The sequence below is a fragment of the Alligator mississippiensis genome, chromosome 11 (assembly GCF_030867095.1).
Source record: "Alligator mississippiensis isolate rAllMis1 chromosome 11, rAllMis1, whole genome shotgun sequence".
Taxonomy (NCBI): domain Eukaryota; kingdom Metazoa; phylum Chordata; order Crocodylia; family Alligatoridae; genus Alligator; species Alligator mississippiensis.
This window is the reverse complement of record NC_081834.1, coordinates 39,081,538-39,103,452: the sequence shown is the minus strand read 5'-3', so window position 1 is coordinate 39,103,452 and position 21,915 is coordinate 39,081,538. Positions and strand designations below refer to the sequence as shown.

Here is a 21,915-nt window from a genome sequence, read left to right as displayed (position 1 = left end):
TAAATGAAGTTTCTAAATTTGTCTGTTTTGAAACTCAAATCTCCTACTTAGAGTCGTCTATGTTTAAGAAATGTTTAGAGTAGCCTTCACTTCCTTTGGTCATTTTGCAATATGTTCAGACTGAGCTGTTGGCCAACCAAATTTGAGCTGACTACCCATGACCTTCAGCAGTATTTCAGGATACAAAATACTTTTATTCATTTTGATCTCTTCAGAACTGAGCATTAGTCTGTGAGGTAGGGATCCAGTTCTAAATTACTACTGTGAAAAGTGGCATAAAAATAAAATGATGCCTTGGAACATAAACATATGAAATTTCATTAGACTGGATAAGAGAAGGAAAATATTGGAGCAGTGGACAGGAGATTTAAAGGTTAATGATTAATGGGCAACCGGTCCTGGCAGTGTATTGATAATCTGTTTTTTTCACATCTCTTTGGCAGCAGAAGTTAGCAGCAAAGCCTCAGTTTTCGTGCAGAGGACGAAATGAGACATTTCCCATTTTTCTCACTTTTGCTGTTTTTCTGCCTTGGTGCTCAAGCAAATGCAGATGGAGGGAAGAAAAAAGGTAAAACACTATCTAATTAAATTCAATGTTAATTTTTGTTGAAAAAGATACACTATACAGTTTGAGGGACTGACCCTATGATACTCAACATTCTTTTTGAATGTTATGATTTTAATTAAATCTATGGCTCTAAAATCTGATGTATATCCATGTTTATCAGAAAATGTAATTGTTAAGATGGCAAACAGTTCCAAATGGAAATCTATACCTTCTGAAAGACTGCAGATCTAAAGTAATCAGACCTTTAAGAGCATTTCTGCTGACAGTTAAATTAAAAGTGTTTTAAGACTCTTACTGAACTAATAGGAATTTGTAAGCTGCTCTGTGAAAGAGAATATTCTTTAAAACAGATCAATCTCTTACAAAGGTAAAGAAAAAAAAAAGGATTCTAGATACTGGGCAATTTAATGGTTTATCTTGAGCTGCCTAGAAAAACATCATGTCACTTCAAAGTTGGGGAATACTTTTCAGTGGAAGAAGTACTTATTTAACATGATGTGGAAGGGGAGTTGTATGTGAAATCCTTATCGTTTAAAAAGTTGTGTACCTATTTGCCATGCGACTTGTCACTATAAATTATGTCAAAGTGGCCCTGTGCTTGCTGGAGTATAACATCACAAATACTGTTAAATTCTATGTAGTTTGATTGACTGTATATTTTAATTCATTCTGTTCATCACACCATATCTATAAAGCAGCAGGTTTGCATAAAGTACTTATTAATTCTAAACTACTTTATAATACTTTAAATATTTGTAGGTTGAATATTAGGAAGAACCTTTTTCACTATGAGGATGGTTAAGCACTGGAAAAGGCTCTCAAGGGGTTTCAAATGCTCCATCCTTGGAATTTTTTAAGAGCAGGTTAGACAAACAATCGACTGAGATGGTTTAGTCAGGGACAATCCATCCTACCTTGAGCTGGGGGTTGGACTAGATGACTCTGTGAGGTCTCTTCCAGCCCTGCTTTCTATGATTCTATAAAATCTGGAGGTAGTAACATTGTTTTTTCCTGAGAGTCAAGTGAGACGTAAAATAGTATATCAACCATAGAAGCATGGCATTTGTTAATAGTTATGTTTTCAATTACATCTATGCAAAATATATTAAACCATTCCTCAGAAGTCAAAGTGCAATCTAAAAGTGGCACAATAATTCCAGCTTACAAGAGAATCTCTTTGGTTTGATCCTTCAAATGCTACTCTGAGTTTCATTTTGATTAAGCATAAAAACTTGAAGTGAAACTCAGTAAACCCCACCAAGTTTCAACTAAAAGACTGAACTGGTTCAGGTTTCTACGCACCTGAAAGGCTGATTAATCTTAGCAAGCCATTGACAAACCTACAATGAATTTCAAATTTTTCATATTACCCAAAAGTTGGAGAGTTGCACATGCCTCTGGGGTTTGTAATACAAGCTTTGCCCAGCTGTATTCAGACCTTTGTATGTGAAAAGTTCAGTTCATTCATGAAACAATTACATGGCAACTGTGACCATAGGTCACTGTATCCCTAGCTTCTCTAAGGTCACAGGGCTCACTTTATGCCAGGACATACTCTCATGTTCCTGCCACCTGCAGTAGTTTTTGTAACAAGGCTGATAGCTTTTTTAATATAGGCATTTTTTACATCAACAGACTCCATGTGTTTGCTTCTTGCATCTCCAGCATAGAACTGTCTTGTGTTTCCTGAAGGACAGTTAACTTTTCTCCTTTTGTGTTAGAAGAGGTATCCAAATGAGTGCTGTATTTAAATGAGATGCCTTTCAGTTAAGAACAGAACAGAACACACCAATAAAGATGCTTAAAAAAGAAAAATTGGCTATATTCCCAGCTAGGTGAAAACTGCACAGAGCCTAGCCAAACTGGGCTTAGCTATAAGGATTAATTAGTTATAAGGCAGGTAAGTGGTAGCTTTACATATCAGACAGACCTTAGTTCAGCATCAGTTTTAAACCAGTATAACTCTCAACTCTGATTCTCAGTTTACATTAGTATGACATAAAAATTATAGCAGTACCTTTTTCCTATTTTCTTCTTCTTCCCCCTCCTCTAACTCCAGGGCTAGGGACAGACATTACACATAAACCAGTTCAAGTGATCAGAAACTGGTTTAAACCTGTAACAGAACAGATGTTCAGTGCACATAAACCAATTTGAAAATGGCTGAAACTGGTTTGAGATAAACCTGGTTGAATGTAGTATCAGACTCAACTGATTTGGGTCAAACCAGTTTATGCAATGTCTGTCCCAGACCCCTTGCTGGTTTAAGATAAACCAGACTCCCCCGCAATCCCAGCATGCTCTCTGGGCTGGGGGGGTTCTCTGCTCCACAGCAGAGCTGGCCCCACCCCTCTGCTCCCTGGCTGCAGCTCCAGAAGAGACTGCAGACACAGCAGGGTCTACCTGGCTTCCCCCTGCCCTACCCACCCCTTCCCCTCACTGCTCAAGCAGGGATTCCCCCCTCCCTCACTCCCATCTCCCACAGTACAGACCTCAGCCCCACAAACCCTAGGCATGTGGTATGCTGACTAATGCTAAGAGGTGTCTGTTGGTCTCTCTACAATTTCACTGGGACAGGCAGACAGAACAGTGACTGCTTAGGGCTACTTAGAGCTAATCAACCATTCAACAGGTAAGCTGTTTAAGAAGAGTTTGAAGTAATGGAGAGAGCCTATTGTTTTGCTGATGAAGTGATAAACACTGTTATCAGCCTCCTGCTGGCTTGCTGGCCTGTTAGTTTGCTGTAGATAGTATAAAGAAGCAGGGAGGGAGACTGAAAAGCTTCCTACAACGGATGCATGCACTGCAGACCTCCCCTTGTCTCTGAGTGCTAGCAGGGAGCTGGGAACTGGTGATACTCTTGCCCCATTAGCAGCCAGTGGGGAAAAGCCTGGGACCATGCAGGCAGACCTCCTTAATCAGAGGTCCTGCCAGGGCCTGGCCATGCCCACTCAGCTCAGTACTATAAAAGGGAAGGGAGGGCTGCTGTAGCGCCCCCTGGCTTCTAGTCTGAGCCACTGCAGGCATGTGCCTGAATTTCCTCAGTCCAGAAAGAATGTCAGTTGGGTTAGGAACCAATTCAGTCTAGCCAGGTTAGACCTGCAAAAATTGAATCAATCTCATGCTTTTTGAATGTCTGTCCCTAGCCACGCTTGCAGGTTTGCCCAGAAGAGAATGGGATACTCCCAAAAAACTTGTTTCTCTTTCCCTGTTAAGGACTAGCCATCTCAGCTACCTTTATTTTTCCAAAGATCAACTCCTGTGTGTTTGTCTAGACCTAGTTATTTCAATATCCATCAGCTTCAGCCATGCCTTCTTTCTTAGTCTGGTTGACCCTCAAAGAAGTACACATATTTGTTCCAATGGCAAATGCAATTAGCAAATGTCAGTAACCGTCACTAAGAGCAGAGTGGTTAGATTGTCAGTCCTGCATCAGAGGCCTTTTACCAAACTCAAGTAGAAATAGGAGAAATAATGCATAAGGCTTACAGTGCCTCTTAGAAGTTCCTTTCACCCTGTGCTTTTGATCTAGCAAAGATTCTAATGAACAGGGTCTGTTCAAAACTGCCAGTGTCAGGACCACAACGGACAATCTGCTTGTTGCATGCAATTTTAGCACAAGCAATTAATTGTTCATGCCAAATCACTCCTCCAGAAGAGTAACCAATGTGTGAAAATTCTTGCTTATTTCAGGCAAGATTCCTCTGTTCTTATTCACATTTAGCTGCACCTTAGGGGGAAAAATTTCGCTTCAATTTTCTCCCTTTTGCCACATTCAGCTTTGTAGTTTAACCATTACATTAGAACAAGGTTTGCGTAATGCAGATTTATAATTAGATATTCTAATTGGTGGGCAGTTGCTAACATTTTTAACTTAAGCAAATTAGATCTATAGATAATATTTTAGGTTGTTATTTTATGTGACACTGCATTACATAGGATGGAGTGCATTAAAAGCAAATATACATTATCATTTAAATACACAAAGCTCATCATTAAAAAAGCCATTATTCACCACAGATCGGTATTGCAACACCAGAGTTTTCTTGCATACTTATAGCAGGGAATAACTATGGTAATTTTTGGCAAATGTTAATGTATCTAAATGTAGGGTCCCAGAAAAACAACTACGGGAAAAAAAAGACTCAAGTTTGATCTAAAATTAGGGTCTCCAAAAGTATGTGAATAGTATTTAGGTAAACACATTAGATTGTTACTTCCCCTGACAAAAAATATAAGATTAAGTAACTGGAGCTGCAACAGTAGAAAATTACACTGCATTAAGAAATTAAGTAACTTAACATGGGTAGTTGGTATTTCCTTCCAAGCCTAAGGAGCAGAATAAATAGTGAACATTAGAGAGAACACTTTCCTTCCTTTAAAGCACATTCAATGTGGTAATAATTTGTGACTAGACTGTGTGATCTAGGTTAATATTTAATGATGCAGAGCACACAGATTGCCTTTTCAGAAGGTGAGACAGATATTCAACATGGAAAGCAGCAGTGATCACTCTACAAGGTATGTTTTCCATTGCTTTGTCATACACTGCACACTCCCTGTTGTTCAAGTACTACTGTACATTAGTATGAAATTTACAGAGTTATTGGAAGACTAGCCTACCACTGTCAGCTACATATGCATGCCATTATCAAAGACTAATTCCAGTGTGTTCCTATGATGCTACTGAAAACAATCCATTGCTACTTCTAGTTTGAGCCACAGTTGAACCTAGTCAGATTAAACAAAGAATAACCATAATTCCTCTCATGAATAAAGTGGAACAGTAGTCGTGTTTCAGGTTTGAAGCTCCTAGACTGACTCTTTGCAACCACAACTTCAAATCCAAGTTAGGTAGATTCAGACCTTCATGCTTCCACAAGAAGTTAAGTACCATATAGTTTTTACTGCATGGGTGAATTTAAAATCTATGGGCTCCTACACATGTGCACGGAGCCTGCTCTGATGCGCTGGAAATCCAGCGCATCAGAACAGACTCGATTAATTGAGTCTTCTGGAGCACGAAAACTGACTCCCTGGAAGCCTTCTGCGTCACCACACATCTCCACACTGAAAAAAATGGTGACAGTGTGCTTTGAAACAAAACACGTTCGATGAGCTTTAGTTCAAAGTGCCTGCTGTCATTTCTTCAGTGCAGTGATGTGCAGCAACACTGATACATGTGACATGCAGGCGCTTTTAATTAGCACGACTTGCTAATTAAAAGTGCCCAGTGCTGCATCCCCCCATGTAAAAATGCCCAAAGTTCCAGTACCTCAGCTATTTCAATGGGACTTGCATCACCAGTGTCTTTTAAAATTGAGCCACAGTGGTTTAGGATGTGCAGAACTGGTGCAAGAAGGCATGGGACCAGGCAGACCGGGAGCTCTGGGTGCAGCTGCTGGTCCTGGAGTGCAAGCTACTGGAAGAGCTGCAGTAGCAGACCACAGTCCTGGGCATGGCAGTGCAGGCCACAGACAATGACCACCAGGTGCTGGACACTGTTCTGGCCTTGGCTATGCCACCTGCTGCCCAGTCCCCAACCCTAGCCCTGCTTACCCCCTGGCACCCTCCCACCACAAGCAGCAGGCCCCTGCCTGGGCCTGGGAGGAGGTCCTGAGCCACCTTCAGCAACCAGAAGCACCTGGCTCTATGCCACCCAGCCCCCCCGCAACCTGGGCCCAGCCCTGCCACTCACCCTGGCTCTATGTGGGCATGGAGCTGAAGCTGCCTGTAGTGGGTCGAGAACCGCACACCAGCCCTGCTGCCCTGGACACTGGCTGCCAGAGTGGAAGCCACCTGTACCAGGGGAGTGCCAGCTGCTATCACCCCTGAGTGAGCCCCCCACCCACCACACTCACTGCAGCATCCACACCCGCAGGGAAATGGCCAGAGGTGAGGGTGCTGGCCACCTGTCCCCAGGCTCTGTCCCCTACATGCCCCCAACCCCACAGCCTCCCCCATCACCCGCCAACAGCATACAAAGGATATTGTACATAGTTTTCAAGAGGAAGAAGGTTTTTATCATGGAGGGATGGTGAAGGGGCTCTGGTTGACATAAGGGGAATAAAAACTTGTTCTTGTGAGATGTGTGCAGTGAGCATGCTGCTGGGGGTGGGCAGGAGGGGTGAGCAGTCTGTGGGTGGTGATGCAAACAGGTTAAAGTGGGGACTGCTGGAGGAGTTGGCCAGCCAGCCCAGTGCCCTGGCCCCCACTGGTGGATGTGTGGCTCACCTGGGACCTTGGTGGGGACAGGGTGCTACTGCTGCTGCCACCACAGGTGATGATCCTGCTGCCAGGCATCCTCCACGTGGCGTGCCTCCTCCACCCAGGCCTCATAGATCATCTCCCCGCCAGGCCTCAAAGATGTTATGCAGCACACAGGTTGCGATGATGACCCAGGGGAGACTGTCCTCGATGAACTGGAGGCAGGTGGTGAGGGTGCACCAGCGGTCCTTGAGGCAGCTGAAGGTGCACTCCATCAGAGCGTGGATCCAGCCCAGGCAGCAATTAAAGTGGACCCAGTGGGGGTCCAGGTGGTCGGTGTAGGGCTGCTTGAACCAGGGCAGGAGCAGGTAGGCGAGGTCCCTGATGAACAGGAGCAGGACCACCACAGTGCCCAGATGCAGGTCCATCACTCCTAGTGCAAAGCACCCACTCTCCACCAGGCCCAGCAGGCTGGAAGATGCGGAGTCACAGGTGCTGTCTGCCCAGCTGGCGCGTGTATATGTGAAGGTCCCATGATGGTCCACAATGGCCTGGAACACCACAGAGTGAAAACCCCTCCAACTGTAGTAGGGCCGGTCTCTGTGGCGTGGGCAGGTGACAGATGTGTGTCCCGTCCAGGGCCCCGATGCACTGGGGGAATCCCAGGGCATGGAACCCTGCCACTACTGCCAGGGGGCTGCCCACATGGAGCATGTCCTGGACGGTGCCACACACCCCTAGGACAGCCTTCCCAGCAGTGGCCTTGCCCATGCCAAACAGGTGGCCAATGTACAGGAGGGACAGGCTGGTGGGTGTGGCCAGCTTGAGCAGGGCAAGGGCCAGCTGGGTGTCCGCGGGGAGGGGTGGCCACATAGTGGTGTTCTGCCAGTCTAGATGTGGCTGGAGCTGCTCCAGGAGATCTTGGAAGGTAACCCAGGTCATCCTGTGACTGGCTGACCTGCTCCACTGGGCTTTAAACTAAGCCCGCTGCGGGACGGGGGGACTACCGCCACTGCTGGCCCGCTGAGCAATCCTTGCAAAGCCAGCGGATCACGGCACTTAAGGGAGCCCACCCCTGCCCCAGCCCTGGTAAAATCTGTGGCCAAGGAAGGAGCCCCCCAGGGGGCACTTGCCTGCCTGTAATGCCAGGAGCTTGGGGAATAAGCAGGAGGAGCTCATCCTCCTGCTCAGTGCAAACAGTTATGATGTCATAGGGATAAGGGAGACCTGGTGGGACTCCACCCATGACTGGACCACGGGGATAGATGGCTATACCCTGTACAGAAGGGATCGTGTAGAGAAAAGGGGCGGGGGTGTAGCTCTCTATGTTAAGGAAAGCTACACGTCCCTGCAAGCCGATATTGGCAACCAGGGTGGATGGCTGGAGACCCTCTGGGTTAAAATCCGTGGGGAACACGGCACAGGGGACACAATGGTGGGAGTCTATTACAGACCTCCCACCCAAAGTCCTGAGCTAGACCAGGAGTTTGCCCAGAAACTGGCTGAGGCAGCTTGCTCCAGGACCATGGTTGTCATGGGTGACTTCAATTACCCAGACATCTTGTGGGAGGATCGCTCAGCAAAATCTGAGTGGTCGCAAAGCTTCCTCTTGTGCGTGGATGACCTCTACCTGACTCAAGAAGTCTATGGGCCAACGAGAGGCAAAGTGTTGCTCGACCTGGTACTGGCTACTGGGGATGACCTAGTCGGCAACCTAGTGATCGATGGGAAGCTGGGTGACAGCGACCATGAGCTGATCACCTTCACCATCCGCTGAAAAGCTGGCAAGTCAGTCAGCAACACGGAAGTCCTTGACTTCAGGAAAGCCGACTTTGACAAGCTCAGGAGGCTTATCAGTGAGGCCCTAAGGGACCGTGACCACAGGGAGAGGAGAGTTCAAGAAGAGTGGTTGCTCCTCAAGGGAGCGATCCTCAATGCACAAACTAAGTCTATTCCATCTCGGAGGAAAGGCAGCAAGAGGGCACAGCAGCCCCCCTGGCTCTCCAGGGACCTAGCAGACTCCTGAGGCTAAACAGAAAGGCCTACAAAGGATGGGAGTCACCTCCAAGGAGGATTATTCTGCACTGATCCGGTCCTGTAGGGAGCTGACCAGGAAAGCCAAGGCTGCAACCAAACTCCAGCCAACTTTGAGCATCAAGGACAATAAAAAGTCCTTTTTCAGATATGTGGGGAGCCGGAGGAAAAGCAGGGGCAACATTGGACCCCTGCTGAACCAGATGGGGCAACTGACAACTGACGCCCAGGAAAAAGCCAACCTATTAAATAGGTACTTTGCATCAGTCTTTCATCAGCCCCGTGGGATGCCCATGCCCACTACAGGGCCGGGAAGTCCGGGTGAGGGTGATCCCCTGCCCTCCATTAATGCTGACTTTCTGAAGGAACATCTTGAGAAGCTGGATACCTTCAAGTCAGCCGGCCCTGACAATCTTCACCCCAGGGTACTCAAGGAGCTGGCGAGCATCATAGCCCAGCCTCTAGCACGGATCTTTGAAAACTCTTGGCGCTCTGGTGTAGTGCCCGAAGACTGGAAGAAGGCCAATGTGGTGCCTATCTTCAAGAAAGGGAGGAAAGTGGATCCGGCTAACTATAGGCCCATCAGCCTGACTTCTATCCCGGGGAAGATCTTAGAAAAGTTTATTAAAGAGGCCATCCTTAATGGACTGGCCGACGCCAACATCTTAAGGGATAGCCAGCATGGGTTTGTTGCGGGTAGGTCTTGCTTGACCAATCTCATTTCCTTCTACGACCAGGTGACCTATAACCTGGACAAGGGAGAAGAGATTGATGTCATATATCTTGACTTCAAAAAAGCCTTTGACCTGGTTTCCCATAATCACCTCTTAGAGAAACTGGCCAATTGTCGCCTTGGGTCCTCCATGATCCACTGGCTGGAAAATTGGCTCCAGGGTCGGACCCAGAGGGTAGTAATTGATGGAAGTCACTTATCGTGGTGTCCTGTGACCAGTGGGGTCCCCCAAGGCTCTGTCCTTGGACCCATACTGTTCAACATCTTCATTAATGATGTGGACACTGGAGTCAGAAGCGGACTGGCCAAGTTCGCCGATGACACCAAACTTTGGGGCAAAGCATCCACACCAGAAGACAGGCGGGTGATCCAGGCTGACCTGGACAGGATCAGCAAGTGGGCGGACAAGAATCTGATGGTGTTCAACGCCAATAAATGCAAGGTTCTCCACCTTGGGGAAAAAAAACCCGCAGCATCCTTATAGGCTCGGCAGTGCTATGTTGGCTAGCACTATGGAAGAAGGAGACTTGGGGGTCATCACTGACCACAAGATGAACATGAGCCTGCAGTGCGATGCTGCGGCTAGTAAAGCGACCAAAACACTGGCTTGCATCCATAGATGCTTCTCAAGCAAATCCCGGGACGTCATTCTCCCCTTGTACTCGGCCTCAGTGAGGCCGCAGCTGGAGTACTGCGTCCAGTTTTGGGCTCCACAATTCAAAAAGGATGTGGAGAAGCTTGAGAGAGTCCAGAGAAGAGCCACGCGCATGATCAGAGGTCAGGGAAGCAGACCCTATGATGACAGGCTGAGAGCCCTGGGGCTCTTTAGCCTGGAAAAGCGCAGGCTCAGGGGTGATCTGATGGCCACCTACAAGTTTACCAGGGGTGATCACCAGTATCTGGGGGAACGTTTGTTCACCAGAGCGCCCCAAGGGATGACGAGGTCGAATGGTCACAAACTACTACAAGACCATTTCAGGCTGGACATAAGGAAGAATTTCTTTACTGTCCAAGCCCCCAAGGTCTGGAACATCCTGCCACCGGAGGTGGTTCAAGCACCTTCATTGAACACCTTCAAGATGAAACTGGATGCTTATCTTGCTGGGATCCTATGACCCCAGCTGACTTCCTGCCCTTTGGGCAGGGGGCTGGACTCGATGATCTTCCGAGGTCCCTTCCAGCCCTAATGTCTATGAAATCTATGAAATCCTGAAGGCCTCCATCCACTGCTCATCATCCCAGGTATGCTGGACAATGTGCCACCATCAGTCCTGGCTGGCCCAGTGGGCCCAAAGGCAGTGGGGCTGGAGGACCAGGAGGATGAGAGAGGCTCCAGTGGTCGCGTCCTGGAGCCCATCATAGGGGTCCCTGGTGGTGTCTGGTAGGTGGATGGGGTTAAGGCAGTAGTGCTGGCTCTGGGATGGCACACGGTGGATGGGTGGGCAGGTGGTCACTGCATGTGGGGGAGCTGGGAGGGGCAAGACAGCCATGGGCCAGGTGACAGTTGGTGTGGTGGGCCATTGCAGCAGCCAGCAAGAGTACAGGTCGCTGGTCATCGCTGCCAGGGGCAGGGGTAGGAGCAGGAGCAGCCATGGTGCAGGAAGGCAGAGGCGGTGAGGAGAGCACTGCCACATGTTGTCCCTGCACTGTGCATTATACTTCTAGCCAGGGAAGTGGCTGGCCACAAAGCAGTAAGCAGGGGGGGCTTTTGAAGAGTACTGCTGGCAGCTGCAGGTAGAGCCTGCAGCTCCCTTCAGTGTTAGCAGGGGCCCCTTGCAGGGCCCCAAGAAGCAAGAGCAGATTGGCAGCAAATCTGCTCCTGCTTTCCTGCACATGCAGATGCCTGCCCAGCACCATTTATATGCAAGTAATTTACTCACAAGTAAACCAGTGCCACAGCAAATGCATATGTAGAAGCACCCACTGCCTCCTATCTGATAAGCAGCTACCCTTAAGGGCTGCTGCATGCATTCCAAGTATCTGTAAAGTCGTTTGGAATTAAAGGTTCTATCAACCAAAATAATTACTGTTTCTTTGGACTACTTTATTGAATACATTCAAAGTCTGGTAAATCCCAAAATGAAATTCCATCATAAATTTCTACCATTGGAGTCCAGAATATAACTTCAGTCCAACTAGTTAAAGATCCTTTTCTTTTGCCGTTGGAAATACCAGATACAGGAAACGAAAACAACAAAGGAACTAGCCATGCATCAAACAAGCTTTAATATTTTCTTCTAATGTAAATGACTAAACTTCTTAATGAGGGGCTGACATTCACCAAAGGAATGTAATTCACTTGACTTGTACATTGCTTTCCTTCTCTGCTCCTATTCACAGCAGTCATTTTTATCATACTCAACATGAACATAAAGTACATTGCTGGATATGTAACCGTGCATCTCTGCAGCTGAAATGTTTTTAATTGTTTAAGTGGTTTTCTTCCTTTTCCTTTCAAACTCAGAAAGGTTATGGCTTTAATGGTTTTATCAGTCAATAAAAACATTCATTATTTAAGAGGATATTTTTCTTCTCTGCTTGTTTTGCTGTTTACCATTTCCTTAGGTTGTACATTTTGTTCTAGGAAACAGTTACACTGAATTCATATGAAGTTTCAGGGTTAATAAGGGAGTTGCATCAACAGAAATACAACATGGATGATGCAGTTTGAAACAACATATGGCCTGCTAGGGTCACCTTAGCACAGTGGTCTTTTTCCCTGTATTTTAGCTGGAGCCAAGAAGTGTTGTTTGCTAACATTAAGTCAGACTGCTTATATAGGGGGAGAGTTTGGCAGCAGGTGGATGGGCCAGCAGCTGCTTCCAAGCAGTAGGATTAAGATTTCCTGGCAACATAAGCAATAACTGGCAAGAGAGACAGAAGGGACCCTCTATCTGAACACGCCAAGGCCAGGTGATAGCGTTCACTGCTTTGGCAATGGACCAGTTTTGATCCTTTTTGGATAGGTTTGTTTATCTTTATACCAACTTCCATTTGAAACACATATACACACATACTTTTTATTTCACTCCCAAAAGGTTTAGTCTGATTTTCTGTGAACCAAAGACAGGTTATACTATTATGACATCTTTCTGGTTAATTGATTTCTGAATATGGCTCCAAATTCCTATCCAAAAGAGTTGCATAAATTCCCAGAAAGCATTAATAGTATGAAACTACTCTTCTGAAAACAGCTAGCAACAGCTTCCTAATCTTAGGGTATAATCAGCCAATGAACATTTGTTCTGGTAAAGAAATGCTTGTAACCTGATACGTTCCTTCATAGTTTTGGTAGGTGGAGTTTTGGCACTAACGCACATTTTCTGACCCTGTCCAAGTGGCTTGTGAAATTGTAGTTCATCTCCGTGAACTACTCTTTTACTGACAACAACAATTAGGTTTTACTTTTCTCTTTTACCTCAGGACTCAAAGGACTGTTACTCCAAGGGCGCATCTACATATTGCCATACATCGCTGCTGCTATGGAACCACGCTTTAGTACTTCCTTTTGGAGGTATTTAAGCATGGCACAGTAACCGCCCATACTGCACCGTGTGCACAGCATATGGTTAGATTTCGCTGCTATGTCACTGCAGTGGCGCACTAAAACGGCGGAGCATGCCGCTACAGCAATGTAGCTGCTGATCACGTGCAGACCCATGTGATTGCTATATCGCCATAGTGCACAGTATGGAAATTCATAGATTCATAGATGTTAGGGTCGGAAGGGACCTCAATAGATCATCGAGTCCGACCCCCTGCATAAGCAGGAAAGTGCTGGGTCTAGATGACCCCAGCTAGATGCTCATCTAACCTCCTCTTGAAGACCCCCAGGGTAGGGGAGAGCACCACCTTGGGAGCCCGTTCCAGACCCTGGCCACTTGAACTGTGAAGAAGTTCTTCCTAATGTCCAATCTAAATCTGCTCTCTGCTAGCTTGTGGCCATTATTTCTTGTAACCCCCGGGGGCGCCTTGGTGAATAAATACTCACCAATTCCCTTCTGTGCCCCCGTGATGAACTTATAGGCAGCCACAAGGTCGGCTCTCAACCTTCTCTTGCGGAGGCTGAAAAGATCCAGTTTCTCTAGTCTCTCCTCGTAGGGCTTGGTCTGCAGGCCCTTAACCATACAAGCAGCCCTTCTCTGGACCCTCTCCAGGTTATCCGCATCCCTCTTGAATTGCGGCGCCCAGAATTGCATGCAGTACTCCAACTGCGGTCTGACCAGCGCCCGATAGAGGGGAAGTATCACCTCCTTGGACCTATTCATCATGCATCTACTGATGCACGATAAAGTGCCATTGGCTTTTCTGATGGCTTCGTCACACTGCTGACTCATGTTCATCTTGGAGTCCACTAGTTTTACCTTTGCGTAATGGTGGGTCATGAGGAATGTTAGAGGACATCAATTAATGTTTAACTCCATGCCTGTAGCTCCTCATTTCTGAAGGCCACTCAATTAGGAGCCCTGTCAGATGTTAATTTTTTCTGCTTTATAGCTTATAATGAAAAAAAAATGCTGTGCTGCAAAACCATCCCAATATATTCTCATTTATTTACCAGGATGTCCATGGTATTAAGTGTTAGCAATTACTTGTGCCTCAAGCACCATTCAGGAGCAACTCATTTTCGCTTCAAAACATAAATGTTTCTTCACAAGAGGTGGCAAATTCAGTTTGATGTAATCTTTGGCAGACTATGTTCTGGGTTTGGAGAAGCTGCTGGTTTTTAATTCAAACATAACTATTTTTCACTTACGACTATGGCTCCTTTGGCCTTCAGGGTTGTTTTTATATTCATCATAAATTAAGTTTTTTGAATGCTGTTATACAAGTAATATTTCCACTTGAGAGCTTACACTGTGCTGATTAATTGTCTTTAAGCCCTTTTATTCAGTTTCAAGAATGATGAACAATATTGAGCATTATATGTTGTAACTAGCCAACTGCCCGGCATGAATGACGGAGCATTTCAGGGAGACCTTACTTGCCCCCCATCATACACCCTTTGGGGTCTGCCACGTAAGCCGGGGCGGGCAATTATTTTGGGTGGAGGGCCACTTACCGAATTTTGGCAAGCTGTCAAAGGCTGCATGGGTAGCCCCGCCCCTTGACAGGTGCCCCGACCCTTCACAGGCGCCCCGCCCCCTGGTCACCATCTTGTGACTGGAAGTCCCGCCCCCTAACTCCTGACTTTTGCCACCAGAAGTCCATCCCCTTGCCCCCAGAAGTACTCCTTTCAGCAAGGGGTTGTGCCATCTTAGAACCAGAAAAATACTAAATTATATTCTAAAAAGGAAACATCTACAGCATTCATTACTCTGATTTTCAAAAAATATTTTTGTCCCTATTTACATGTGTTTGTGTAGTGTACGTAGAGGGAATTGTGCAATAGCTTAAAATGAAGTCTTACTCTTGTATATTGTGGGGGGTGGGTATAGGTTTGTGGGGGGCTGTGGGTGTGTGGGTATGTGGGGTGAGGGAGCATATGGGTGTGTGTGGGGGGTTTGTGGTGTGTGGGTGGGTATGGGACCTGTGGGGAGCTGTGTGTGGAGGGAGGGTGCCTGGGCTGTGTAAGGGGGTGTGGATGTGGGGGTCAGCATGCATGGCAGTGCGAGGGGAGTGTGGGTGTATGTGTATGGTTGGGGTGTGCGTGCGGGACTCATCCTATGAACACACACACACACACACACACACACACACACACACACTTGCTCTATCCCTGACTGCAAACCCACACCCACCCACTTTGCCCCCAGGACCACAACCAAACCCACTCACCCACTCTGCCTCTGGCCCCACACCTACCCACCCACCCTGCCCCTGGCTGCACACACACACACTCTCCCCCTGGCCCCACACCCACACCCACCCTCCCACTCTGCCCCTGGCTGCACATCCACTCCCACCCACCCATCTAGCCCCTGGTTGCATACCCACCCAACCACTGCCTGCACACCCACCCTCTGTGCCCCTGGTTGCACATCCACACCCACTCACCCACTGTGCCCCTGGCTCCACAACCACACCCACCCACCCTGCCCCTGGCTTCACACACACATACATACACTCTGCCCCTGGCTGCACACCCACACCCATCCACCCATTTAGCCCCTGGCTGCACACACACCCATCCACTCACCCTGCCCCTGGCTGTACATACAACACACACCCTACACATAACCACACACACACACCCTACCAGCAGCTCTGTGCTCCCTGCTCCTGCAATGCAGCCAGGCCATGTGGTACCGACAGGCAGGGAGTGCAATTGCTGGGAGCAGGGTGGGTTGGGCTGGTCAGTCCTGCTGAGGCTCCTCCTGGGTCCTACTGCCTCTGTGTTCTATCAGCTTTGACAGGAGCTGAGGCAAGTCAAAACAGCTTTAAAGCCTAAGGGCTCCCTCCATTCCCTGCCAGAGGGGGTGGGGCCCATGCAGCCAATTGCCACCACCCTCTGCAGGGCACGTGCATAGTTGGCCCCCAGCATTATGGACAGACAGACAGAAGTACTAAGCCTTTTATTATATTAGAATTTTTGTGGGGCATGCTTGAGAGTGACCACACTGTCACACTAATAACTACTGCACATCTAAACTGGGGAAAAGAAATAAAAGCATTAATCAATATTTTAAACTTCTTGAGGAGACTTAATCTCAAGTTAAAGGTGTCAGAAACTTGATTTTTAAATTATGCATCTTTTTAAAACAAAATGAGATGATGTAAGAATCCCAGTGTATTGAACCAAAGCTCTAAGGACTTAACTGAAATCTGGTTTTAAAACTAAGTCCTATACCACAGCCCAGTTAACTGTATACACTGGGTCATTTGTTTAACTCTGCACACCCAACCTGAAATCCCAGTATCATAAGGACATACAGGCTAAGTACAGACATTCAAAAAGTCCAAGGCAGAAACAATCCAATCTACACAGGTTTCTCTAAGCTGCACGGATTGAATCGGGAGTGAACAGGACTCACGTTTGCTCTTCGATTGGGGGAGGCAGGCAGAAGTCTGCGCTGGCTCAGGCCAGAAGGCATGCCTTCCAGCATGTCAGAGATTGCTGAGGGCAGCCAAATGCAACCAAACAGTTCTGCCATCTCCGATTGGCTGACAGGCACATGCCTGCCCCCCCCCCCATTCCCCCTCCCCCACTGTCCTGTCATCTGTCAGGCAGCTGGAAGCTGCAGGTAGTCAGTGGAGGGAGGAGTTCTCACCCACTAGGTGGCATGGGGGTCCCTGGGCTTTGTCCAGGGTGGGAGGTATGGGGGTCCACCCCAGACAGGGCAGAGGTGGGGGGCAGAGGGTGAGCTGCTGGGGTAAGGCAGTGCCACGCCACATTCCTGGCCAGGTCAGCAGGGTGCAGTGTCCTTCCACTGTCTCAAGCCCCGGGACCCCGCACTGGAGCAGCACAAGGAAGGGCTCGCAGGGTTTCCCCTTCTTCCCTGTCTTTCTCCTCCCCCCATCCCACTCCAGAGCCAACACTGAATTCCTGGCTGAAGGTGCTTCTCTGCAGCTGCAAGGGCATGGCTTCCCACCCATGCCCTGGGAACAGAGCCCGCATTGCAGAAAAGTGGCTTCAGCCTCTGTCAGGAATTTGGCACTGGCTCTGGGGATGGGAAATCCTGTGAGCCCTTCCCAGAGCTGCTCCAGCACATGCCCCAAAGTGTCCCTCCCCTGTCCCATGCCCCAGGAACCTTGTAGGACCCCTTCCCCCATCAGAGCTGGCACCAAATTCCTGGCTGACTCCACTTCTCTGCAGACATGGGCTCCAGCCCCTGAGAGAGTGGGGGCAGCCATGCCCTTGCAGCTGCAAAGAAGCAGCTTCAGCCAGGAATTTGGCACTGGCTCGGTGTGGGGGGAGGACCTGTAAGCCCTTCCCAGAGCCACTCCAGCACAGGGCCATAGGACTTGGAACAGGGGAGAGACACTGTGCCCTGCTGACCTGGCCAGAAATGTGGGGTACACCGCTGGCACCACCTTCCCCCAAGCAGCTTGTGAGCCCTGCTCTCCCCACCCCCTACCATTGTCCTGCCTGCAGCTGACAGACAGAGCTCAGGGGTGGGGCCAGCTAGACATTCAGCTGGAGCAGCCAAACTATGGATCCCTGTAAGGGTTGGGTTAGTGGGAGCCCCACACGGGCAACTGGGATACTGGCAGACAGGGACCTACCTTGATTCACAAGCGAACTTGGCACTGACATTCGATAGATTGGTTTAACCTAGATCGAATAAGTCTGATACTACATCAATCTAGGTCTTTCTTACTGGGATCCACCATTTTTAAAGTAGCCAATGTACCCCAAACTTCTGTTTTATTATGGGTATAAACCAGTTTCTGGCCACCTAAACCAGAAAAAGTGTAATGTCTGCACCTGACCACAATAAAATGAAAGCTGGATGGTAGCTCACCACCTCCAACACTTCACCCAAAGTGGCAGGAAGGGTGCCCTGGAAGCAGTAAATTTTTCCATGAAAAGCATGAAGAGAGCATGGGGGAGCAGTGGGGAAATGACAATTCTGTTACAGTCCCTACGCTGATTTGCTCTTGGGGTCATGCAGGTACAACTCCCGCCCAGCTCCCTGCACCTCCTTACTCAAAAAGAGCGTGTGAAATTTCAGACCTAAGTTAAGGGAAGGAAATTTTTTTTTAAATTAAATCTCAGCAGCCTTAAATATACCAGAGAAAATATGCATACTAGGGATCGGGAATTTCAGCTACACTGAAAGCCATCTAGCACATCACCCAGTAATTTATTGTGCCCTCTCTCCATCATGCGTACCTGGGAATAGAAACTGAAATCTACATCATTATACAAGCTTGTTCTTTTAATTGAGAACAGTTTTGTAAAGAAAAAAAGATTGTAGTCCTCTTAGCAAATAAGATCAAAGAGCTGTGAGAGCAGAGCTATTAACATGCAGTTGTACAAGAGATCCTCAGCTACCACTTGCTTGATGAGGCTTTGAGAAAACATACAAACATTGGAAGCATAAACGTATGCACTGATGGAACCGGGGTTTTTTTGTTCTTTTGGCTACAGAGTGTATCATCCTTACTCACGCTGACTATATGTTATTATACAAATAGCCCAACCAAAAGCCATAGGATTGTGTAGTTAAGTACTACTCTACATTAGGGTAGTAGCATTTAGATTTTTAGAGTCATCACTACAAAAAACAGTGTTCTAAACTGCTTGCAGTTGACCAACACATGTTATTCACTTGGGCAAGCCAAGATCACTGAGAAAGAAATGAAACACTATGTACTGTACAATGCCAAGCAAATAAGGACCTTTAAAATACAGTCATGGATACTGAGCGTACAATGCACACTAAATGAATTTAGCTTACCATGGGTTAAATTGTGGTATTTAACTACAGCTTCCCATTGGTGGATCTGTCTGCCCCAGGCAGAAGCTTTAGGCATGAAAGTATATAAAGGAATGTAGATACTGATGTACCCCTTTAAGCAACCTAAAATAGCCCCCTCTTCCCCACTATGACTCCCTGGTCTCTTTCTAGGAATTTGAAGCTAGCCCTGCTTAAGGTATGCAAGTGTGGTTGCCCCTTACTGGGTTGTATGACTGGGTAGAGAGCCTCCTTGTCTCTCCCTGTCCTTTCCAATGCTATAAAGCCACATAAGGACTAGATACAATCCATGCAGTAATTAGCACAGCAGTATAACCCATATTTCAGTCAGCCTTGCTAAGGGCCGAGTGTCTCATTTCCCATTGACTTGGTAATATACTTCAGAGTAGAAAAGAGGCAGGACCTATATCACATTCTGTATCTTAGCTCAGTGATTCTGAGCCAGGTTGCCACGACACACTGGGGTACTTTAAGATCCTTCAAGAGTGTCTCGGGGTTATACACAACGTTAGCACTGTTAGGTGTGCAAACATGATTCACAAAATAAACCCCAAGATTTCAGAGGAACCTACAGTATCAAAGACATTCTGGCCTGTTGTGTTCCTTCTGAGTTCTTTGCAATGGAAGAATTGCTCTGTTAAGTAATCAAAAATGAGTGAAATCTAAGAGCTGGCATTTTTCAAGGGCTGCCTCAAGCCTAAAAAATGGTTGAAAACCATTGTCTTAGTGGCCCCGCATGACCCATTCTATTTTTTTTTCCTTTCAGTGTTGTTGTTGTTTTTTCCTCTATGACTGTATAATGTGTTGCATCTTTCTAATCCACTACAAACAGGCTAACAACACAGAAAAACAATGCATGTTAAAAAAGAAGGAAAAGCTCTACAGAACTCTATAAAATGTGTCAATAATATGCCTTTAAAATGAATAAAACTATTCTTTTAAATGAATTATCACTCCTGAAAATCACCAATTCACGAACCAACCTGAAATATTTAGGTTCTTAGTTGCTTTCTATTTATAAAAGATTGATATTTTATCAGTTAAGTTCATTAAACTAAAAATGGTCTTCTGGCCTTCCAGTATTCTGAATATACTGGTAATAATCTTAGATTGAAAAAAAGGAATAAAATTCTCAAATAGCAGAGAATAACACTGTATATCAACTCAGACACTAAGTATCTAAATACATTATGCGCAAACATATACTTCCACAGAACATCAGATTAGCATTTAGTGCTCTGTAGTTCCAGTACATGACATTGGTCATCATTTCGTAGCTTCTTGGCTTGAATTCAGAATAGTCTAAATGAATGAATCTTAGGTCTTTAGCAAGTCATTTAAGATTTCCATGATGTTTTATTCAAGTCTCTATTCAAGCACTTAATACATGCATTTATATTTTTCTGAATAAGTACAGTTTTAAAAAGAGTCATTTTTGTACTATCAAGCTCCTTGGATTCCTACACTTTCCAGAAAAAAAAGTTTCATGTTTGGAATTTCTTTTAATACATAATATCTGTTTCTGTATAAGCTCTCGTATAAAGATCTTCTCAAATTCCATTAAGATCAATGGCACATTTTTCATTAAATGTAATGGGAGCTGGCCCTGGCCTTCAAAGAGATTTCAGTATCCATCATACTTCACATGCTATTGGAGAGCAGCTAATTACCGAATGATCTTTATATAATGTAAAATAAAATGTTCAGGCCTGGGTACCTACAGTTTAGCTCCTAAATCCCTAATTAGGTCCCAAAGCAAGCACTAAATTAGGTCTTAGTTGTATGCAGTCAACTATGAGTAATTTAGCGGTGCTTCTCAAAAAATCTCACCACACAATTATTAATAAAGTGTGAATAGGAAAACGCTTTGTGGCAAACTAAGAACATGATAGCCTCTGACAAGTTCTGCATTTGCAACACAAGTCTTAACATTCCAGGTCCATTAGCTCTGGAGAAATAAAAGCCCTAATACGCTTGACTTCTGAGTTATTTATATAAGCCACAATTCAATGGTGGCAGATAAGTGCTCAGCACTTTTGAAAGTCATGTCTACATTTGGAGCCTAAGCAAAGGCTTCTGAGTTTAAATACAGATCCCAGCTTTTTTAGAAATTTGACCTTATTTTATTCTTCTGGTAGTTGTATAAACAAGCCATGAATTACTTTCAAACAAGATGCTTAGTGTGCCTTCTAGGGCTACTCGCATTGCCCCTTTATATACTCTTTGGAAATTACATTGAGGGGGGGATAAAGGTATCTACAGTTGGATCTCAATAATAAATGGCAATCCTCTTTGACTAGACTCAAGACCAGATAGATGCCCACAGCTGTTCTGGCTGGACATAGATTTTCCATTCCAAGGGCTATAAGATGTTGCCCAGTCTATCTCGGAGTCGTGGAAGATGCTGCCCACTAGGGCTGTGAGAAGCTTCGGGTGCTGATTCAATTCAGAGGAGATTCAGCCCGATTCAGCAGCTGGATCTCCAAATCTGAATCGAATCAGGGGACCAATTAAAAGTTCTGAATGGATTTGGAAAAGATTTGGAGAGCTTTGGCAATTTGGGCAGTCCCCACTTGCTGCTTCAGGGAGCTAGACCTGGACCCAGAGCTGGTAAGTAGGGGGCAGGGGAGGGGAGGCTGGAGCAGGGGGAAAAAGGACCATGGGGGCACCCCTGGCAGGCCCCATCCCCTGCCTGCTTCCCCAGCCCCTCTGAGCACCCCTGACGCCAGCCTGCTCCTTAGGCTCCCCCCATGGCTGCTCCACCAAGCCCCAGCTCCCACTTGTTTAAAAAAAAGCCCCCACTCCCCAACTGCTGCCAGGTACGGGGGGTGATCCCCGCTTCCTCCCACTGCACCATGCTACATAAGGGGCTCTGCTATGAGTCCCTGACCCCCGCACACTCTCCCAGCCCCACCATGGCTGCCCCGCCCAGCCCCAGCTCCCGGCCCTTTAAAAAAAAAAGCCCCCACTCACCAGCTGCCATAGTGGCCTCGAGCCTTTGGGGGGCTCAT

The 21,915-nt window shown here is 46.7% G+C and overlaps 1 protein-coding gene across 1 annotated transcript in view; it reads left to right on the top strand.

The window, feature by feature from the left end:
• The first annotated feature begins 446 nt into the window (after window positions 1–446).
• The window catches only part of LIPC (lipase C, hepatic type), a 91,518-nt gene continuing 70,049 nt past the window's right edge, over window positions 447–21,915 (top strand). The window contains exon 1 of the mRNA XM_006263840.4: window positions 447–568. Coding sequence (XP_006263902.1) covers window positions 487–568 — 82 coding nt within the window. The 5' untranslated portion in view covers window positions 447–486. The remainder of the gene's footprint in view (window positions 569–21,915) is intronic.